Source organism: Mobula hypostoma, chromosome 9, assembly GCF_963921235.1.
Source record: "Mobula hypostoma chromosome 9, sMobHyp1.1, whole genome shotgun sequence".
NCBI classification, from domain to species: domain Eukaryota; kingdom Metazoa; phylum Chordata; class Chondrichthyes; order Myliobatiformes; family Myliobatidae; genus Mobula; species Mobula hypostoma.
This window is the reverse complement of record NC_086105.1, coordinates 121,972,133-121,990,848: the sequence shown is the minus strand read 5'-3', so window position 1 is coordinate 121,990,848 and position 18,716 is coordinate 121,972,133. Positions and strand designations below refer to the sequence as shown.

Below are 18,716 nucleotides of genomic sequence, written 5' to 3'. Positions count from 1 at the left end.
TTTTTAACCTACTCCAAAATCAACCTAACCCTTCCTTCCTACGTCATCATACAACTTTTGTTTATCATGTGCCTTTCTCATAAATGACCCAAATGTAACTGCCTGTCCCATCACCTGGCAGTGCGTTTCATGCACTTACCACTCTATATGTAAAAAACCTACCTTTGACATCTCCGCTATGCTTTCCTCCAATCACTTATAAACTATGCTCTCTTGAATTAGCCATTGTTATTCTGGGGAAAAAAAAGATGCTGTATGTCTGCTCTATCTATGTCTCTTATCATCTTATTCACTTCTTACAAGCCATCTCTCATCCTCCTTTGCTCCAAATAGAAAAACCCTTGCTCGCTCATCTTTCCCTCATAAGACACCCACTCTAATCCAGATGGCATTGTGGTAAATCCCTCTAAAGTTTCCACAGCCTTCTATAAAAAGGGGACCAAAACAGAATACAATATTCCAAGTGTGGTCTATCCAGTTTTATAGAGCTGCAACATTATCTTTTGGCTCTTCAATTCATTCCACTGATTACTGAAGGGCAACTTTCCATATGCCTTCTTAACTTGTGACTCAACTTTGAGGGATCTATGCACATAGACTTCAAGATCCTTCTGTTTCTCCGCACTGTTAAAATTTTTCCATTAACCTTATACTATGCCTTCAGGTTCAAACTTCCAAAGTGAATCACTTCACATTTTTCTAGACTGAATTCCATATGCCATTTCTAAGCCCAGTTCTGCATCCTGTCAATTGGTACAAACACTGTATTGATGCCACAACCTACAGATGCACTTCCAAGCACTCCAGATCTCATGTTCTCAATATAATCTATCTATCTATTTTTTCATACTTGTACCGTTTACCTTCTTTTATCCATTGGTTGTTTGTCAGCCTTTGTGTGTAGTTTTTCACTGATTCTTTTGTATTTCTTTGTCGACTGTAACTGTCCACAAGAATCTCAAGGTAGCATATGGTGACATATATGTACATTGATAATAACTTTACTTTGAACTTTAATCTATATTCTATAGTTCCTCAGTGACTACACCTACAAAACTCTCCATTGGCTGTAAAACATTCTTGGAATGCAATGGGCATTGAAAGCTTACTCATGAGTAGAAACCTTACTCGTTCAGGTTACATTTGGACATCATGGGACATGAAAGGCTTTGTAACTACATGGAGATGTGAAAGGTGTTATAAAGATACCACGCATCCTCCTTTTATTTTACTATTTAACACACATAAAGTATGATAAAGTACATATGTTTTAATTCTCCATCTCCTTACCATTCCTGAAAGCCAAGACCAGTATAGACAAACATTGAAATACCAGGGATGCCAGATAGCAAAAATATAATCATGTATTTCTGCAGAAATTCACAGTAAAATGAAAAGAAAAACTGAATGTTTTGAACATGGTTCTTCCTTCATTATCACAGAGGAGGATGGTGTGACTATTTAATTGTACTACATGGATCCCACTGTGCTTAAACTGACAGCATACATTACAGTGGGAACCAAATTCTAAATAGTTTGTAAGCTGCTCTGAGATGTCATGAAATTGTAAAAAGATGCTTTACAAAAGGCAAATCAATTCCTTCTTTCCAGCACTTTATTTAAAAAAAACAATATCCATATATTCTACACTGTAAAATACAGAAGCATTAAAGACATATACAACTGTCAAATATACTGTATTCATAATTTAAATCAATTCAATATTAAATGTTCAGATATTTTGTTTAATGCACAAGCCCCACATCTTAGTCTACTGACATTTTTCATTCAGTACGTTTTTTATTCCTAACAGCATGTGATAATAAGAACACAGTAATTTAATTCAAAGACTAATTTCTGTAAAATGCCTGTCTGAAGTATGCAGGAGCAGCAATGTTAAGTAATCCATGAGAGGAAAGAATGTACATAGCGAAACATGGATACGTTCTATTGATAATGTTTTGTTATGGCTCTTCTTTTTCTATCTCTATTATTGATATTTAGTTTACAATTTACAACAGTGGAGTCCCAGGCAATTGGAGGATCCATGAATAATCTGGAGATACCTAGCTGTTATTGATATCTATAGATGTTGATATCCTAATGATATACATCATCTAATGGGACCCTAAAAGGATGTTAATAATATGCTTTCTGTAACTGATTAATATTGAAAAAGTTCACAATTATATTTTATGCCCTTTTTTATATTTTGCAATCAACTTTAAATGTACTCTTTTGGCAACAATTGGAAAAGTCTTTGTTCATTGATGCCAGTACCTTGAAATAATGCAACATAATACTACCCATTTCACATTCTGTTCAATACATCCACAGTATAAAATATGCAAAACATTTAGATCCAAGCATATTGTTATAACGTATTCTGTAAATATATGATATTTTAAACAGATGATTTTAATCATTTAGAAAAGAAGTTCACTATATGCTTATATTTGGTGATTTGCAGTGGGGAGTGTACCAAATGCCAGGTTTTGTTTTAAAATTAAAATATGCACTCCCATCCTGACTGGAAAAATTTCTCTACAGACACAATAGTTAGGTTAGAAAGTAAATTCACATGTTCGGTTCTGATCAAGTTTAAAATGTTCCCAGACTAAAATGATCGAGTTCAATACATGAACAAAAGGAGATTTGAATGTCAGAGAAGTATGACCAAACAAAGGCAATTAACTCTGACTCGGTGTAATTTGTGAAAGTGTAGGCTTTGGTATCTCTTAACAGCAAAAATGTAGCTTATGCGAATCCTATTTCCAAATTAAAAAAATGTTTACAATTAAGGCAATAAAATCATTTAAACTAGTAATAGTAGCCTCTAGGCAAAAAATTAACATTTAGTGAATATATAAAATCTTTCAGCTACCATTCTTTTAAGTTTATTGTGCAAATTGTCATAAGCAAGAATAATAGTGTTCAACAATCACAGTGCATTCACATTACAACCATTATTTACTTTGTTACAAACAAGTATTTAAAGTCTTATTCTCATTTTATGGACGTTGTGAGTACTGGAGAGAATATACAATCTTTTCAACATGTGCAGAACTAAATCCTGTACCCATTCTGCACTATTTCAACCTTTTAAAAATAAGATTACTGGATTATTATGTAAATGGAATACAGATGAGTGTGTTGCAGCAGACTGGAACTACCATTGAGCTCTTTTATTTTCTAATTATAAAATGAGCACAAATATTATACTTCACAATTTTGTAAATAACACGATTACAAAATCTGTACTTCAGTAAATGTCTGAAGTGCTGCTAACAGATCAATCACGTCTCAAGTTTTCAAAGTGCAATTGGTGTTTGCTGACGAACTGTTTCTAATTGATTGTTACGAAAAGTTCAATAAACTCCTGTATTCAGGATAAACAATCAAAGACAAACTCTTTGCCTCTATCTAGAATGTCGACACAACTGTTAAAATACATTCTCTGAAAATGAATCTTTGTCTTTGTAAAACAATAGATTGCAATAAATTGCTGTGCACTGCTCCATGAGCAGCTGTCAACTGTTACTAATTTGCTTAACCTTTCAGAACACAAATTGTAAATGGCTCTGCGACATCCCTTTATATAATTCATTGTTAAAGCAAATTTCTCCGAATTTACAGAAAATACATATTTAAAAACTCAAATTAAAACAGACCAGGCAACACTTTTAAATTTACTCAAATATTTCACCTGAGTGCATCCCTAAACAATTCAAATAACGTAATAAATTGACTATGTAATACATTAGCAGAAAGCATTCTCCTATATCTGCACTGTAGATCCTGACAAATTTCATCAGTTTAAATTGTACTATAAAATCCTTAGCAACTCTAGAGAATACATAGCATACAATCTTTTGGTATATGTTTGTAAATTACGATCTAAGTAAGGTTATGCAGTCTGTTATTAGTTTGCAAGTATTTTTGCTACCTCTTCCACACATTTCTTTTTTGCTCTGTTATTCATGCAAAGATCTCACAGTGACTTCTTGTCAATGCAAATTTGCTCTTGGAGAAGTTGCTATTAATGCCAAATGTGTAGAAGTTGTTAATAGCTCAAAGGTGCACCAAGTTGTGTTATAATGGTGGAAGAGGTAGAAGTTGACATTAAACTATGCAATCATTTGAATGTTAAATGATTGAGTACTGTGATCTTCAACCAACAATTCAGATTAGTTTCCCACTTAGACAGCAACCTTTCAGCTCATGGAGATATCTTCAGAGGCTTTCCATCCTTATCATATTGGTATACAAGCATCTTAATGCAATGGGAGTTGGCAGGTGAGATCCATGGACTGCTGGTGATTGAGAAATTATGGTTTGTATAAAATTGCACCGGCTGTTTCTGGCACTTAATGAAGGCCTTTAGTGTTCCAGCTGCCATTGTGCGGAAACGTTTACTGATGAAGCAATATAGGAAGAAATTGATGGCTGTATTCAGGAAAGCAAGCATGTTGGCTATGTCTGATACTATGTGCACCAACCATCCATTGTTTATAGGCAAAACGTAGAGGTGGTAGAGAATCATCACCATTCTTGGGGCCCAGAGTATTGCAAAAATGGTTGTTATAGTGAGCAAAATAGCTGTTGTCTTCCCTGTGGAGTAGCCTCGCATGCGAAAGTTGCTTTTCCTTTTCAGTTTGTGGATAATGATTGAATTCAGAACAAAGAATATGGAGCATGGGATCAGGTATACGGTAAAACAATGAACCCAAATCAGAATTTGATGCATGGAAGTACTTGTATAGTTTTCAGTCCAAATATTTGGCCACCAGTAATATGGAATACTGGTCAAAAAACATGTGACATAGACACTCATTATAACTTTCCGGGTGCGTGCAGGATAAGACACTGTATGATACTTAAGTGGATGGCATACAGCAATATATCTGTCAATGGTTAAAGGAACCGTTATCCAGATGGATGTGTGATTAGCAGAGAACTCCAGGACTCCGATGATCTTATCCAGAACTTGAGGCATCTGCTGGCCGAGAATGAAGTCTTCGAGCAGAAAATCAAGAAAGACAATGAAGAAAAGGATGAATATGTCAGCTGCAGCCAGAGCCAGGAGATAATTGTAGGAGGACTTCTGTCTCCGAGCTACCAAGCGAGAGAGGATGATCACCGTGAGTATGTTAGCTGGGGGAAGAAACAAAAAAAAAGGTTTATTTACTCATTCATACACTGCAATAGAAATTAACATTTTAAAGATTTTACTGCCTTGTGATTGCTCTATTTACCTGAAGAGGAACTAAAGGGTCAAATGTGTAATGTGTGCATTAAATTTAGAGTGTTTATCTTTGTTTCTGCAAATGGAATTTCAAAAGTAGAATTGTGCTTGGAAAACTGCATTAAAAATAGTACATATCTCCATCTTTGCTTTGAGGTAATGAAGTTTGTTTGGCTGCTCCCTGAAACTGCACGCACTAGAAGGCTAATAGTGGTATTAATTTCTGGGCCCAACGTATTGATGCAATTACAAAGAGGGCACAGCAGTGGCTATATTTTCATTAGGAGCTTGAGGAGATTTGGCATGTCAGCAAATACTTTAGAACATTTCAAGAGATGTCATGGTAAGAGCATTGTAGCTGGTCACATCACCATCTGGTATGGATGGGCTACTGTACAGAGTGGATAAAGCTGCAGAAGATTGTAGGCTCAGCATTTCTATCATGGGCACTAGACGCCCCACCATTGAGGGCAACTTCATAAGGTGATGCCTCAAAAAACCAGCATCCATCATTACGTACACCCACCACCTAGGACATGTCCTCTTCCCATTGCTTCCATCAGACAGGAGGTAAAGGAGCTTGAAGACACATACTCAACAAACGGATTCTCTTCTACCACCTTTAGATCTCTGAATGGACAATGTACCCATGAACACATCATCATCATCATCGTCGTCACCTCACGATTTTTGCTCTCTTTTAGTACTTAGCTCTTTCATATATATTTCTTATTACGATTTCTCACAAATTTTATATATTACACTGTACTCCTGCTGCAAAGCAACACATTTCACGATGTGAGTTAATGATAACACACCTGATTCTGGTATTGTATTATTACCATTAGTGCCTTGGAATATTGGCCTTTCTGTTTATGTAGGTCAGTCTCATATTTTTGGAAATGTTGCTCCAGTTCTCGCTTGTAACTATAACTAACTAATTACTCTCAGCCTAGAAATAATTGGTGAAACAGTTAATAATATAAGAAAAGAGTGCTTAAGAGTGCTTAAAAGAATCCCAGAGTGCTTAAGGAAGTAGCCCAAGAAATAGTGAATGCATTAGTGATAATTTTTCAAAACTCCTCAGATTCTGGATTAGTTCCTGAGAATTGGAGGGTGGCTAATGTAACGCTGCTTTTTAAAAAAGGAGGGAGAGAGAAACCGGGGAATTATAGACCGGTTAACCTGACATCGGTGGTGGGGAAAATGCTAGAGTCAGTTATCAAAGATGTGATAATAGCACATTTGGAAAGCAGTGAAATCATCGGACAAAGTCAGCATGGATTTGTGAAAGGAAAATCATGTCTGAGGAATCTCATAGAATTTTTTGAGGATGTAACTAGTAGAGTGGATAGGGGAGAACCTGTGGATGTGGTATATTTGGATTTTCAAAAGGCTTTTGACAAGGTCCCACACAGGAGATTAGTGTGCAAACTTAAAGCACATGGTATTGGGGGTACAGTATTGATGTGGATAGAGAATTGGATGGCCGACAGGAAGCAGAGAGTGGGAATAAACGGGACCTTTTCAGAATGGCAGGCAGTGACTAGTGGGGTACTGCAAGGCTCAGTGCTGGGACCCCAGTGGTTAACAATATATATTAATGACTCAGACGACAGAATTAAATATAGCATCTCCAAGTCTGCGGATGACACGAAGCTGGGCAGCAGTGTTAGCTGTGAGGAGGATGCTAAGAGGATGCAGGGTGACTTGGATAGGTTAGGTGAGTGGGCAAATTCATGGCAGATGAAATTTAATGTGGATAAATGTGAAGTTATCCACTTTGGTGGCAAGAAAGGAAAACAGATTATTATCTGTATGGTGGCCGATTAGGAAAAGGGGAGGTGCGACGAGACCTGGGTGTCATTGTACACCAGTCATTGAAAGTGGGCATGCAGGTACAGCAGGCGGTGAAAAAGGCGAATGGTATGCTGGCATTCATAGCAAGAGGATTCGAGTATGGGAGCAGGGAGGTTCTACTGCCAACCCCAACTAGGAGTTGAGGATGCCATCGTCTACCTGCTGAACCGTGTCTACGCCCACCTGGACAAGCCAGCGAGCACTGTGAGGGTCATGTTTTTTGACTTCTCCGGTGCGTTCAACACCATCCATCCTGCTCTGCTGGGGGAGAAGCTGACAGCAATGCAGGTGGATGCTTCCCTGGTGTCATGGATTCTTGATAACCTGACTGGCAGACCACAGTACGTATGCTTGCAACACTGTGTGTCCGACAGAGTGATCAGCAGCACTGGGGCTCCACAGGGGACTGTTTTGTCTCCCTTTCTCTTCACCATTTACACCTCAGACTTCAACTACTGCACAGAGTCTTGTCATCTTCAGAAGTTTTTGGATGACTCTGCCATAGTTGGATGTATTAGCAAGGGAGATGAAGCTGAGTACAGGGCTACTGTAGGAAACTTTGTCACATGGTGTGAGCAGAATTATCTGCAGCTTAATGTGAAAAAGACTAAGGAGCTGGTGGTAGACCTGAGGAGAGCTAAGGTACCAGTGACCCCTGTTTCCTTCCAGGGGGTCAGTGTGGACATGGTGGAGGATTACAAATACCTGGGGATATGAATTGACAATAAATTGGACTGGTCTAAGAACACTGAGGCTGTCTACAAGAAGGGTCAGAGCCGTCTCTATTTCCTGAGGAGACTGAGGTCCTTTAACATCTGCCAGATGATGCTGAGGATGTTCTACGAGTCTGTGGTGGCCAGTGCTATCATGTTTGCTGTTGTGTGCTGGGGCAGCAGGCTGAGGGTAGCAGACACCAACAGAATCAACAAACTCATCCGTAAGGCCGGTGTTGTTGTGGGGATGGAACTGGACTCTCTGACGGTGGTGTCTGAAAAGAGGATGCTGTCTAAGTTGCATGCCATCTTGGTCAATGTCTCCCACCCACTACATAATGTACTGGGTGGGCACAGGAGTACATTCAGCCAGAGACTCATTCCTCCAAGATGCAGCACAGAGCGTCATAGGAAGTCATTCCTGCCTGTGGCTATCAAACTTTACAACTCCTCCCTTGGAGGGTCAGACACCCTGAGCCAATAGGCTGGTCCTGGACTTATTTCATAATTTACATATTACTATTTAACTATTTATGGTTCTATTACTATTTATTATTTATGGTGCAACTTTAACGAAAACCAATTTCCCCCGGGATCAATAAAGTATGACTATGACTAGTTGTACAAGGCCTTGGTGAGACTACACCTGGAGTATTGTGTGCAGTTTTGGCCCCTAATCTGAGGAAAGACATTCTTGCCATAGAGGGAGTACAAAGAAGGTTCACCAGATTGATTCCTGGGATGGCAGGACTTTCATATGAAGAAAGACTGGATTGACTAGGCTTATACTTGCTAGAATTTAGAAGATTGATGGGGGGATCTTATTGAACGTATAAAATTGTAAAGGGATTGGACAGGCTAGATGCAGGAAGATTGTTCCCGATGCTGGGGAAGTCCAGAACGAGGGGTCACAGTTTAAGGATAAAGGGGAAGCCTCTTAGGACTGAGATGAGGAAAAAGTTCTTCACACAGAGAGTGGTGAATCTGTGGAATTCTCTGCCACAGGAAACAGTTGAGGCCAGTTCATTGGCTATATTTAAGAGGGAGTTAGATATGGCCCTTGTGACTAAAGGGATCAGGGGGTATGGAGAGAAAGCAGGTACAAGGTTCTGAGCTGGATGATCAGCCATGATCATACTGAATGGCGGTGCAGGCTCGAAGGGCCGAATGGCCTACTCTTGCACCTGTTTTCTATGTTTCTATGTAAAAAAAAAGCTTAAACATCATTGGTGCAGTTGTTTCTCTTTCTTGGACAGTCCCAGTAGGACCACTGGAATCCAAATGGGTTTGGTTACACCTCTCTTAATTAGGTGTAAAACATCCAAAATTCCAGCAGATTATACTGATTTCTCACTGACCCAAAATACGAGAAATCTTTGATGAAATTCAGTGAAAATTGCTAATTAGTTTACAAAATGTTTTGTGGTAGTTTGAAAAATAAATTGGCTTGCGAATTATAGCACTGGCCACATTCCCAGATGTAACTAACGAATTGCAGCTAATTCCTCACACCTTTGCTTTGTCATAGTGCCTAGAAAGGATAAACTGATTTTTCTTGGGCACATATTTATAAAAAAAACAACTGAGTATTATTTTATTTTTACCTGCTCTCAGAATCTGACTGTTGTAAACTCATAACATGCAACTAATTCTGTATAATGTCATAAAGTCATTTTCAGTTATTTAATTCAGCTTCCATTCAGAGATGTCTGAACATTTTTTGATAAACACATTTTAGCTATATTAACCAAACTACACCAAGATAATACACTTAATATAAAGTGAATTTTTGTTTTGCAGAAATTATATTCTAAAACAATAAGCAGGAACACTAGTTTGCAGTGGAAATTGTATCCAGTGATAATGCAATTGCATTTGAGTGGAAACAAGCAATGAAACCACTTATTTTGGCACAGTTGAAAATTAATTAGTAGTTAATGACTAGCTTACCACTGGTGGCCCAAAATGAAAACTCTGTTCTGTTGAAGGAGGAGTCAGCGATGAGGATCCTGAGCATAAATTGAATTTTAAATGGAGCATCAAAAATATATCTCCCAATTTTTCTTTAACAGTCGCATTTTGATAAGACATGAAGTATTTTGCCAAGGGCACCAAGAGTATCAATATAAAAGGAATCACTAGGACTGAAACCTATAATTACTGATTAGCTTTGGGTCTGACAAATTAACTCTAGTTGGCAATTTGCTCTCAAAAGCAATGTATAATTTATTACCAACAATTTTAGTGACAGAATTGTGACCGAAGATATTTATTTGACCGACAACCCAAGTGATCTTTTAGTATTAGTTCAAGTTGAATGTGGAGACTGAGAGAATTGCAGTGAGGGAGGATGAGGCAGGACAGATATTATAGTATGATCATAATATTAACTTTTTATTGGTCCAAGTGGGGAAGTTGTCCCTGTTGTTAGAGGATTGGTGGTCTGTGGAATGGGATGAGGGGAAGGTAGGAGGACCCCTTTCATTCCGCATCTCTCTGGCAGAAGACTGGGACAAGAAAGGTAGGCATAAGTCTCTTATCCAAAATATGCAGAACTGGATGTAGATCAATATCAGTGTGTAGAACTTTATGTAGATAGTCCAACAAGTGGACCTGTTGTAAGGTAATGATCCTGGACAGGTGACTGATCTTTCAGTGGGAGAACAGTTAGGGAACAGTAATCACTACTTGTTAAGTTTTAAGATAGCTATAGATAAGCATATGTGTGAAACTTGCATAAAAGTATTAAATTGGAGCGGGGAAAATATGACAGTATTAGGCAGGAAATAGTGAAAGTTAATTGGGAACGGTTGTTTTTGGGCAAGTCCAAATCTGACACGTGGATGGTGCTTGAAGACCAACAGTACAAAGTACAAGTCAGGTATGTTCCAATAAGAAGGAAGCACAAGGATAGCAAGGTAAGGGAACCTTGGAATTTAAGACAATCTAACCTGGACCCACACCTCCTCACTAGTCAAAAGGGCACAGTAGCATCGACACTTTCTAAGGAGACTGAGGATTGCAAGGCTCTCCACCCCCATCAGTTATAAATGACAATAAACTGGACATAACTTTGACTTATGAGGTTTTGGGAAATCCTTGCCTAATTAGGAACAGCAGCATGTCTTTGTGCAGGGAAGGTCACGTGTTACTAATTTGATTAAGTTCAAGGAAGCGATGAAGGTGATTGGTAAAAAGTAGAATTGTGCAGGCAGAAGAGATTCATTTAGTTGGCATTTGATTACTAATTAATGAGCCCTGCATGCCATTGTCGGACGAAAGTCAGTTCCTGTGCTATTCTGTTCCATGTCCTATGTACTAACAGAACTGGAGGAATGATAATTTAGTAATGCAGCTTAGGGCAATAGTCTTCTGTGTTGGGGAAGGGTGACAGTGGTAGGCTTACAACTTACCAAGAACTCCAAAGACTATTATGATCACTTTTCCCCAGTATTCAGTATGAGAAGTACCCCTGAGAAATTCAGGTGATGTTAAGAGAGTGGAATGCCAACAAACATTGTGGAGAGGACAGATACTGCTGCATGGAAGTTCCATTGAGCATCTTCGCTCCATCCTCCACAACAGGCAGGCTTTCCCGGTGGCTATCTATTTTGATTTCCTCCCCATTCTCATTCCAACATATCAGCTCTCTACTGCCACAATGTGGCATCGGTCAGGTTGGAGGAGCAACTGCTCATATTCCGTCTGTTTATTTGCCAATCTGAACATTAATCTCTCTCACATCTGGTGTCCCCTTTCTTCTTCATTTTCTCATTCTGGCTCCCCTGTTATCCCTTCTCTTCTCCTCACCTGCTCATCAACTCCTTCTCCTGCCCCTCCTCCTTCCCTTTCTCCATGGCCTACTCTTCACTCCTATCAGATCCTTTCTTCTTCAACCTTTTACCTCTTCCACCTCCCATCTTCTCACTTCTTCCCCTCTTCTCCACCCATCCACCTTCCCCCCTCTCCTGGCTTCACTTATCACCTGCCAGCTTGCACCCCATGTCCCACCCCACCTTCTTATTCTTGATTCTTCCCCCTTCTTTTCCTGTCCTGGAGAAGGGTCTCGCCCTGAAATGTCAAATGTTCATTCCTCTACAAAGACGCTGCCTGACCTGTTGAGTTCCTCCTAATTTTCATGTGTATTGCTCTGGATTTCCGGTATCTGCATATTCTCTTGCGTTTGTGCGATTTTCTAGCAAACACAATTTCTTTTCCTCTTTTAGTTTAGCCCTTCCAAGTATTAAAGCAACACTGGAATTTGGGCGCCATAGTAACGTAGCAGTTATTGCGATGTTATTACAGTTTTCTGGAGTTCAGAGTTCAACTCAAGCACTGTCTGTAAGGTGTTTGTATGATCTGCCCATGAAACTCATGTCCTTCCTCTGGGTGCTCCAGTTTCCTCCCAGAGTCCAACGACAGACCGGTTAGTAGGTAAATTGACTATGATTAGGTTAGGTTTAAGTAGGTGAGATGCTGGGTGGTGTGCTCACTGGACCGGGAGGGCCTGTTCTGCCCTGTATCACTAAATAAATAAAGAACAAAATAACTAAGTTAAGTTTGAGAAATCAAAAAAAAGTTTCAGGTGCTGAAAATCAGAAAATGCAGTAAACTCTCAGCAGGTTCGGGTCAGGCCACATGCTGTGGGAAGAGAAATGGAGGTAATATTTTGGACTGAAAGCTATTTGTCAGAGGGAAAAGGAGACAAAAGGAATTTGATAAGCTGTAACTCAGAATCAGAATCAGGCTTAATAACACTAGCATATTTCATGAAATATGCTGTTTTGTGGCATAAAGAACTATAAATTACGATAAGAAATTATATATATTGAATTAAATCAGTAGTGTAAAAAGAGAGCAGAATAAAAAGGTGAGTTAGTGTACAAGGGTTCAAAAGTCAGATGGCGGAGGGGAAGAAGCTGTTCCTGAAACGTTGAGTGTGTCTTCAGGCCCCTGTACCTCTTCCTTGATGGTAGCAATGAGAAGAGGGCAGGTCCTGGGTGATGGAGGTCCTTAATGACAGATGCCACCTTTTTGTGAGCCCGATGAACAGTCTCGGACCAGAACACTGACAATTGACACTTTCTTCATTTCCATCGATGTTACCTGACTGGTTGTGTTCTTCCAGCATTTTGTGTGTGTTGATAAGCTGCAGTTTTCTGCCTTCCTCCATTTGCCTCCTCAACACCCAAATTTGAATATCTCGTATGCAAAGCACCTCTGACAGTATAAACAGTCAGTTTTATTGTGTTTATTTGTATTTTAAATCACATACATTAATTTTTAGTATTTATTATCTATTGTGAGTATTTCATGTTATGTTTAACTCTATGTAGTGTGGTGCTGTGTATCTTCAGTTCTTACCACTGCACAAATGAAGTTCCTCGCGGAAAATACAGTGAATTGAATGAAGGTGGGGTGTCCACAACAAGGCAAATCTGGAATTATTATGGAGATAAGGTAATCAATGTTTATCTGGTCAGTGGGTGAATGGGAACAGTGTCAGGGAGGGAACACAGCCAAAAGAATCTTGTCAACAAAATCAGAATCAGGTTTATTATCACCGCCATGTGTTGTGAAATTTGTTAACTTAGCAGCAGCAGTTCAATGCAATACATAATATAGAAGAAAAAATAATAAATAAATAAATAAATCAATTACATTATTGTATATTGAATAGATTGAAACTCATGCAAAAACAGAAATAATATATACTGAAAAAGTGAGGTAGTGTTCACGAGTTCAATGTCCATTTAGGAATCAGATAGCAGAGGGGAAGAAGCTGTTCCTGAATCACTGAGTGTGTGCCTTCAGGCTTCTGTACCTCCTACCTGATGGTAACAGTGAGAAAAGGGCATGCACTGGGTGCTGGGGGTCCTTAATAATGGAAGCTGCCTTTCTGAGACATCGCTCCCTAAAGACGTCCTGGGTACTTTATAGGCTAGTACCCAAGATGGAGCCGACTAAATTTACAACCCTCTGCAGTTACTTTCGGTCTTGTGCAGTAGCCCCCCCCAACCCCCACCCCAGACTGTGATGCAGTCTGTCAGAATGCTCTCCACTGTACATTTATGGACGTTTTTGCGTGTTTTTGTTGCAATACCAAATCTCTTCAAACTCCTAATGAAGTATAATCACTGTCTTGCCTTCTTTATAACTGCATTGATATGTTGGGACCAGGTTAGGTCATCAGAGATCTTGACACCCAGGAGCTTGAAGCTGCTCACTCTCTCCACTTCTGATCCCTCTATGAGGATTGGAATGCGTTCCTTCGTCTTACCCTTCCTGAAGTTCACAATCAGCTCTTTCATCTTACTGATGCTGAGTGCCAGGTTGTTGCCGCGGCACCATCGTTGGCATATCTCACTCCTGTGTGCCCTCTCGCCACCACCTGAGATTCTACCATCAATCGTTGTATAATCAGCAAATTTATGGATGGTATTTGAGCTATGCCTAGCCACACAGTCACGTGTATAGACAAATGTAGGAACTGCAAAATGCAAAGCAGGAAACCAGGCTCAGCAGGTCAGGCAGGGAATATCCTTCACTCCCAGAAGAAACAAAATATGGAAAAACAAAACTGGCCACATTGCAGCCTTCTGCACTTTATATTGAATTCTCTAATTACAGGCAGCTTGATTTCTCTGCCTTCTTCAGTTCATCTGTGATGTTGACTTAGATTGATTTTTTTACTCCTTTTTTCCAATCTGAGAGTGAGGGACGTGCTCTGTCTGACCTGACAAGCATGTCCTCCTGCTCTGCATTTTGCAATTCCTACGTTCTTTTGTCTTTGTTCTCTCACACTGCTCCTATTGACTCTTTGACTAGTTTATCTGCAAAGTTTTACACTGTCTGACATCCCGCTTTCTTCCATCCTCTTTGCAGCTTTACAGGCTTCTATTCTCTTCTGGAAATGATTAGCTGCTGGAGGAACTCAGTGAGTAAAGTAGGAACTATGGAGGCAAAGGGACAGTCAATGTTTCAGGTCCAGACCCTGCCTTACGCAGGATCACAGCCTGAAAATTTGATTATCCCCTTCTCTCCACAGATGCTGCCTGACCCATTGAGTTCTTCCAGCAGTTGCTTTTTCTTTGCTCCAGATTTCTGCATTCACAGTCTCTTCTGTCTCCTTTAGCCTCCATCCCAGTTTTAATGAAACGTCTTCAACTTGAAATATTAACTTTGTTTCTCTTCTGACAAATGCAGCTGGACCTGTTGAGTATCTTCAGCATTTTTTGCTTTTATACTCAAATGAAGTTCTAGTGGAGATGGCTGACACCATATAGTAGGTGTCTGAAGGATTTAATTGCAAACTGCTTCAAAATAGTTCCATAAAAATGTCATCCCGGTTCTGAACCAAGTGATTTAGATTATTTGCAACAGGATTTAGAGAATAATAGATGTTTAGCAAGGAACAGAAGGCAGCAGTTTGATTGAGCTGTTTAGATGTCCTCATAAACAATTGTGTAGTGTTGAATCAATTTATGAATGCCAGTTCAGCTCTTCGTTATTACTGCATAAGAATGGTTTGCAACATGCGCCATTCAACTTCTTCGATCTCTCTTAATTACAATGGGAATAGTTTGGCACCATTTGAATAATAGTGGTAACATGGAAACAGTTCTTGGCAGAACTCTGAAGAATATAGCAATGTTAATATTTAAAAATCTAGCCAGAAGTTTCTTAGACAGCTTTCAAAATGCAGTTGACATATATCGTATAGCCAGTGAAAAGTCATCAGTCTGAAGTGAACTTACATCCATGTCTCACAGCATGAATATACTGCTAATTATTCAACTGTGTTACTTATATCACCCAGATATACAGTACTGGAAGCTCATACTTACAGGACCAGGGAGCAAACAACTAGAGTAACACACAAAAAACACTAGAGGAACTTAGCAGATCAGGCAGCATTTACAGAGGGAAATAAACAGATGACATTTCAGCCTGAGACCCTTAATCTGATGACCATTCATCCTACTATGGGTCTCAACTGTTTACTTCCCTCCACTGATGCTGCTTGACCTGCTGAGTTACTCCAGCATTTTGTGTGTGTTGCTCAAGATTTCCTTCATCTGCAGAATCTCTTATATCTTTGCCAAACTAGAGGTGAGGCAGAAAGATAGGATATCCATTTGTCTCCAGGTGTTCTATGTTGGTATTGGATCTCCAATAAATCTGAGCTGCCAAGCCCAATTTTTTTACAGAATTTATTTCTGCTGTGGATTTCTGTCCTACCTTCCAGACTCCAGCTTATTTCTTGCTACCTTGACAGAGAAGGAAATATAATCATAATAATCTAGATACCAGAATATTCTATTCAGAAAATATTTTAATTAAGAGCCTGAATGTCTCCTAGACATTCAAAATATCTTAAATAGTTGAAAACATGACAGCAAATGAAAACATAGCAATGAAAATGTGTGTCTAAGACGTACCCTTCTCCCTCACAACCATTCCTCTCCATTCAATGGGCGAGCTGTTGTAACGTCGGTTTTGTGGTTTGGTCCCCAGTGTAACTGAGTGTTTGATCAGAATGTTTGGGACATATGTGACTTAAATCTCCTGATGAATGGCATCAGTTAGATGTAGAATGGCCAATATTTCTAAACAAGTTCTGGCAATATGTTAAATGTACTTAAAAAATAAGATAAGCCCAAGCCGATAATATATTAACACATTTCCATTTAAAGTTCATTAGTTAAAGGGGGAGGTCTATCCTTTTAAATTCCTCCAGAATCAATTTCAGTAGTTTCATGCCTCGAGATAGACTGCAGCCACTCTAGAATTATACAGTGTTACGTACCCCGTAACTGGGTTGCCAAACCAGCAGAAATGGATCACTCAGTTGGAGTCTGGATTACTAGAACTAAGCAAGTTTTATTAAAGAAACAAGCAACACAGTATTCTAATCAAAAGGATAATGAATGCAACAGTTCAGCAATGATAAACATACATGTACACAGAATTCAGATAACAGGATCAATCAAGCTCTATCGTTGTCTAGGGGGTAAATGACCAGTTTCAAAGTGACCGCAAAGTTCAGTTCAATTTAGTTCAGTTCAGTTTGCAGTAATCGCTGCCATGGCGATGGACAGTGGGGGGGAGGAGAGAGAGAGCAAAACAAATGAATATTCAACACAGCTTCCACACAGACCTTCGCAGTCAGCTTTCGGGCGACTCCTTTGTGATGTCATCTGAGGTCACCGACCGTGACCCCTCCGTTTCCCGATACGATCGTTTCTCTGCGGTGAACCTGACACCCAGGCTAGGGTGGACACACACCAGGTTCCCGCCGATCGTGCCTTTCCACCCTGTGCGTCTATGGCCCGGTACTACCCACCGACTTGTGAGAGACGCACCGCTTCCAGGGTCTTGTTACCTCGGGTGTCGTGTGTGTCCTGCCTTAGCGAACCTGTCCCTTTTTATCCCCCTGCTGGGGTATCGCCCATCCATCACTTCAAACAGTTCAGGGTTCAAAGGGGGAGCCGATCTTGACAGCTCTCCTTCCTTCATTAACATCTCCAAATGCTGCTTCATTGTTTTCCTTATCTCTCTCTCTCCTGAAGACAGGTGGCAGACCAACTGCTGATTCCACTGGTGCCAGCACAGGACAACTAACATCTTAATCTATGTGTATTCTTGTCACAACAGACAATAAAGTAACATTGTGGTTATGTTACTCGACTAATAAATATAATTTTTTATTATTATTTATACGATTAAATAGATGCGTGGATGTAAAGTCCAGCGATATGAGCCAAAAGTAATCCCATAATAACATCAGCAGCATTTAATTAAGTAGATTATAAATAAGAGGCTAGTTACCAAGAATTAGTGTATATCTGGATTGTTACCAACCAGTAGACTGTATGGTTACATCGATGCATTATAATGTCACCAAAATATTTAGCTTTGAAGCCAATGAACTGAATTTTAAACACAGAGGATAATTTGCTAAGGATCAGTACTACAAACCAGAAATCAATTTCTAAGCAAATATCAGTGACGGTGACTGTGAATCAAGGATATTGATGTAAAAAAAAGACAGGTTCACTCCTGTCCTTTGATAGTGGAAATCTCAGTCATTATATGAATCCAGGCCTGTAGTAAAGAGATGAATCAGAGCTGCAAGTCATTCAGTTTATGAGCAGCTATGGATAGCTGATTGTTACACACTGAAGAAAAAAAAGGGGAATTTCAGCTCATCCTCCCTTTCCTGCTTTTTGAAAGGCAGACCCAGCCAATCTGTTGGATAGACTTGAGTGATAAGGCTGGCCAAATTGGCATGCACCTGGGCAATGCACAACATTTTTACTTACTTATGTGTGAAGAGGGATTTAAATAAAGTTGAAATAAATAATATTTGATATAGCTCCAATAGTTTCTAAGCTAAGATTTTTTTATTTAGCAGTATAAATATGCCAAGAGGAACATATTGCTCAGATTTCTGCAATCATTTAATGAAACTATCAACCTATTCTCTACCATTTGTCAAACTCATTTATCCTTCATCACAACTATCACCCTCAAACTAGATTTCTGCATCTTCACATCACTAATCCATAACTACTGTATTTCACCCTGACTCATCAAGGGCAGTTCACAATTATAATCTTTAATGGGCATCCAGCTGCTCGATTTCTTAGGAAATGTTAACTGATCACTTTTCCTGACCATTGTCTGCTGGTAATTTTCCACTATTTATTATTCTTCACGTAAACTTATTTCTCTAAAAGTCAAACAATTTTAACTACTTACTTCAAAGTTCAAAGTGAATTTATTTTCAAAGTGCATATATGTCACCCTGAGATTCATTTTCGTGCAGGCATACTCAATAAATCCATAATAGAATAATAACCATAATAGAATCAATGAAAGACTGCACCAACTTG

At 39.3% G+C, this 18,716-nt stretch overlaps 1 protein-coding gene across 1 annotated transcript in view; it reads right to left on the bottom strand.

Moving 5' to 3' along the window:
- Positions 1 to 4,219: 4,219 nt before the first annotated feature.
- The window catches only part of gpr139 (G protein-coupled receptor 139), a 72,816-nt gene continuing 58,319 nt past the window's right edge, over positions 4,220 to 18,716 (bottom strand). The window contains exon 2 of the mRNA XM_063057452.1: positions 4,220 to 5,154. Within this exon, the coding sequence (XP_062913522.1) occupies positions 4,220 to 5,154 (935 nt within the window). The remainder of the gene's footprint in view (positions 5,155 to 18,716) is intronic.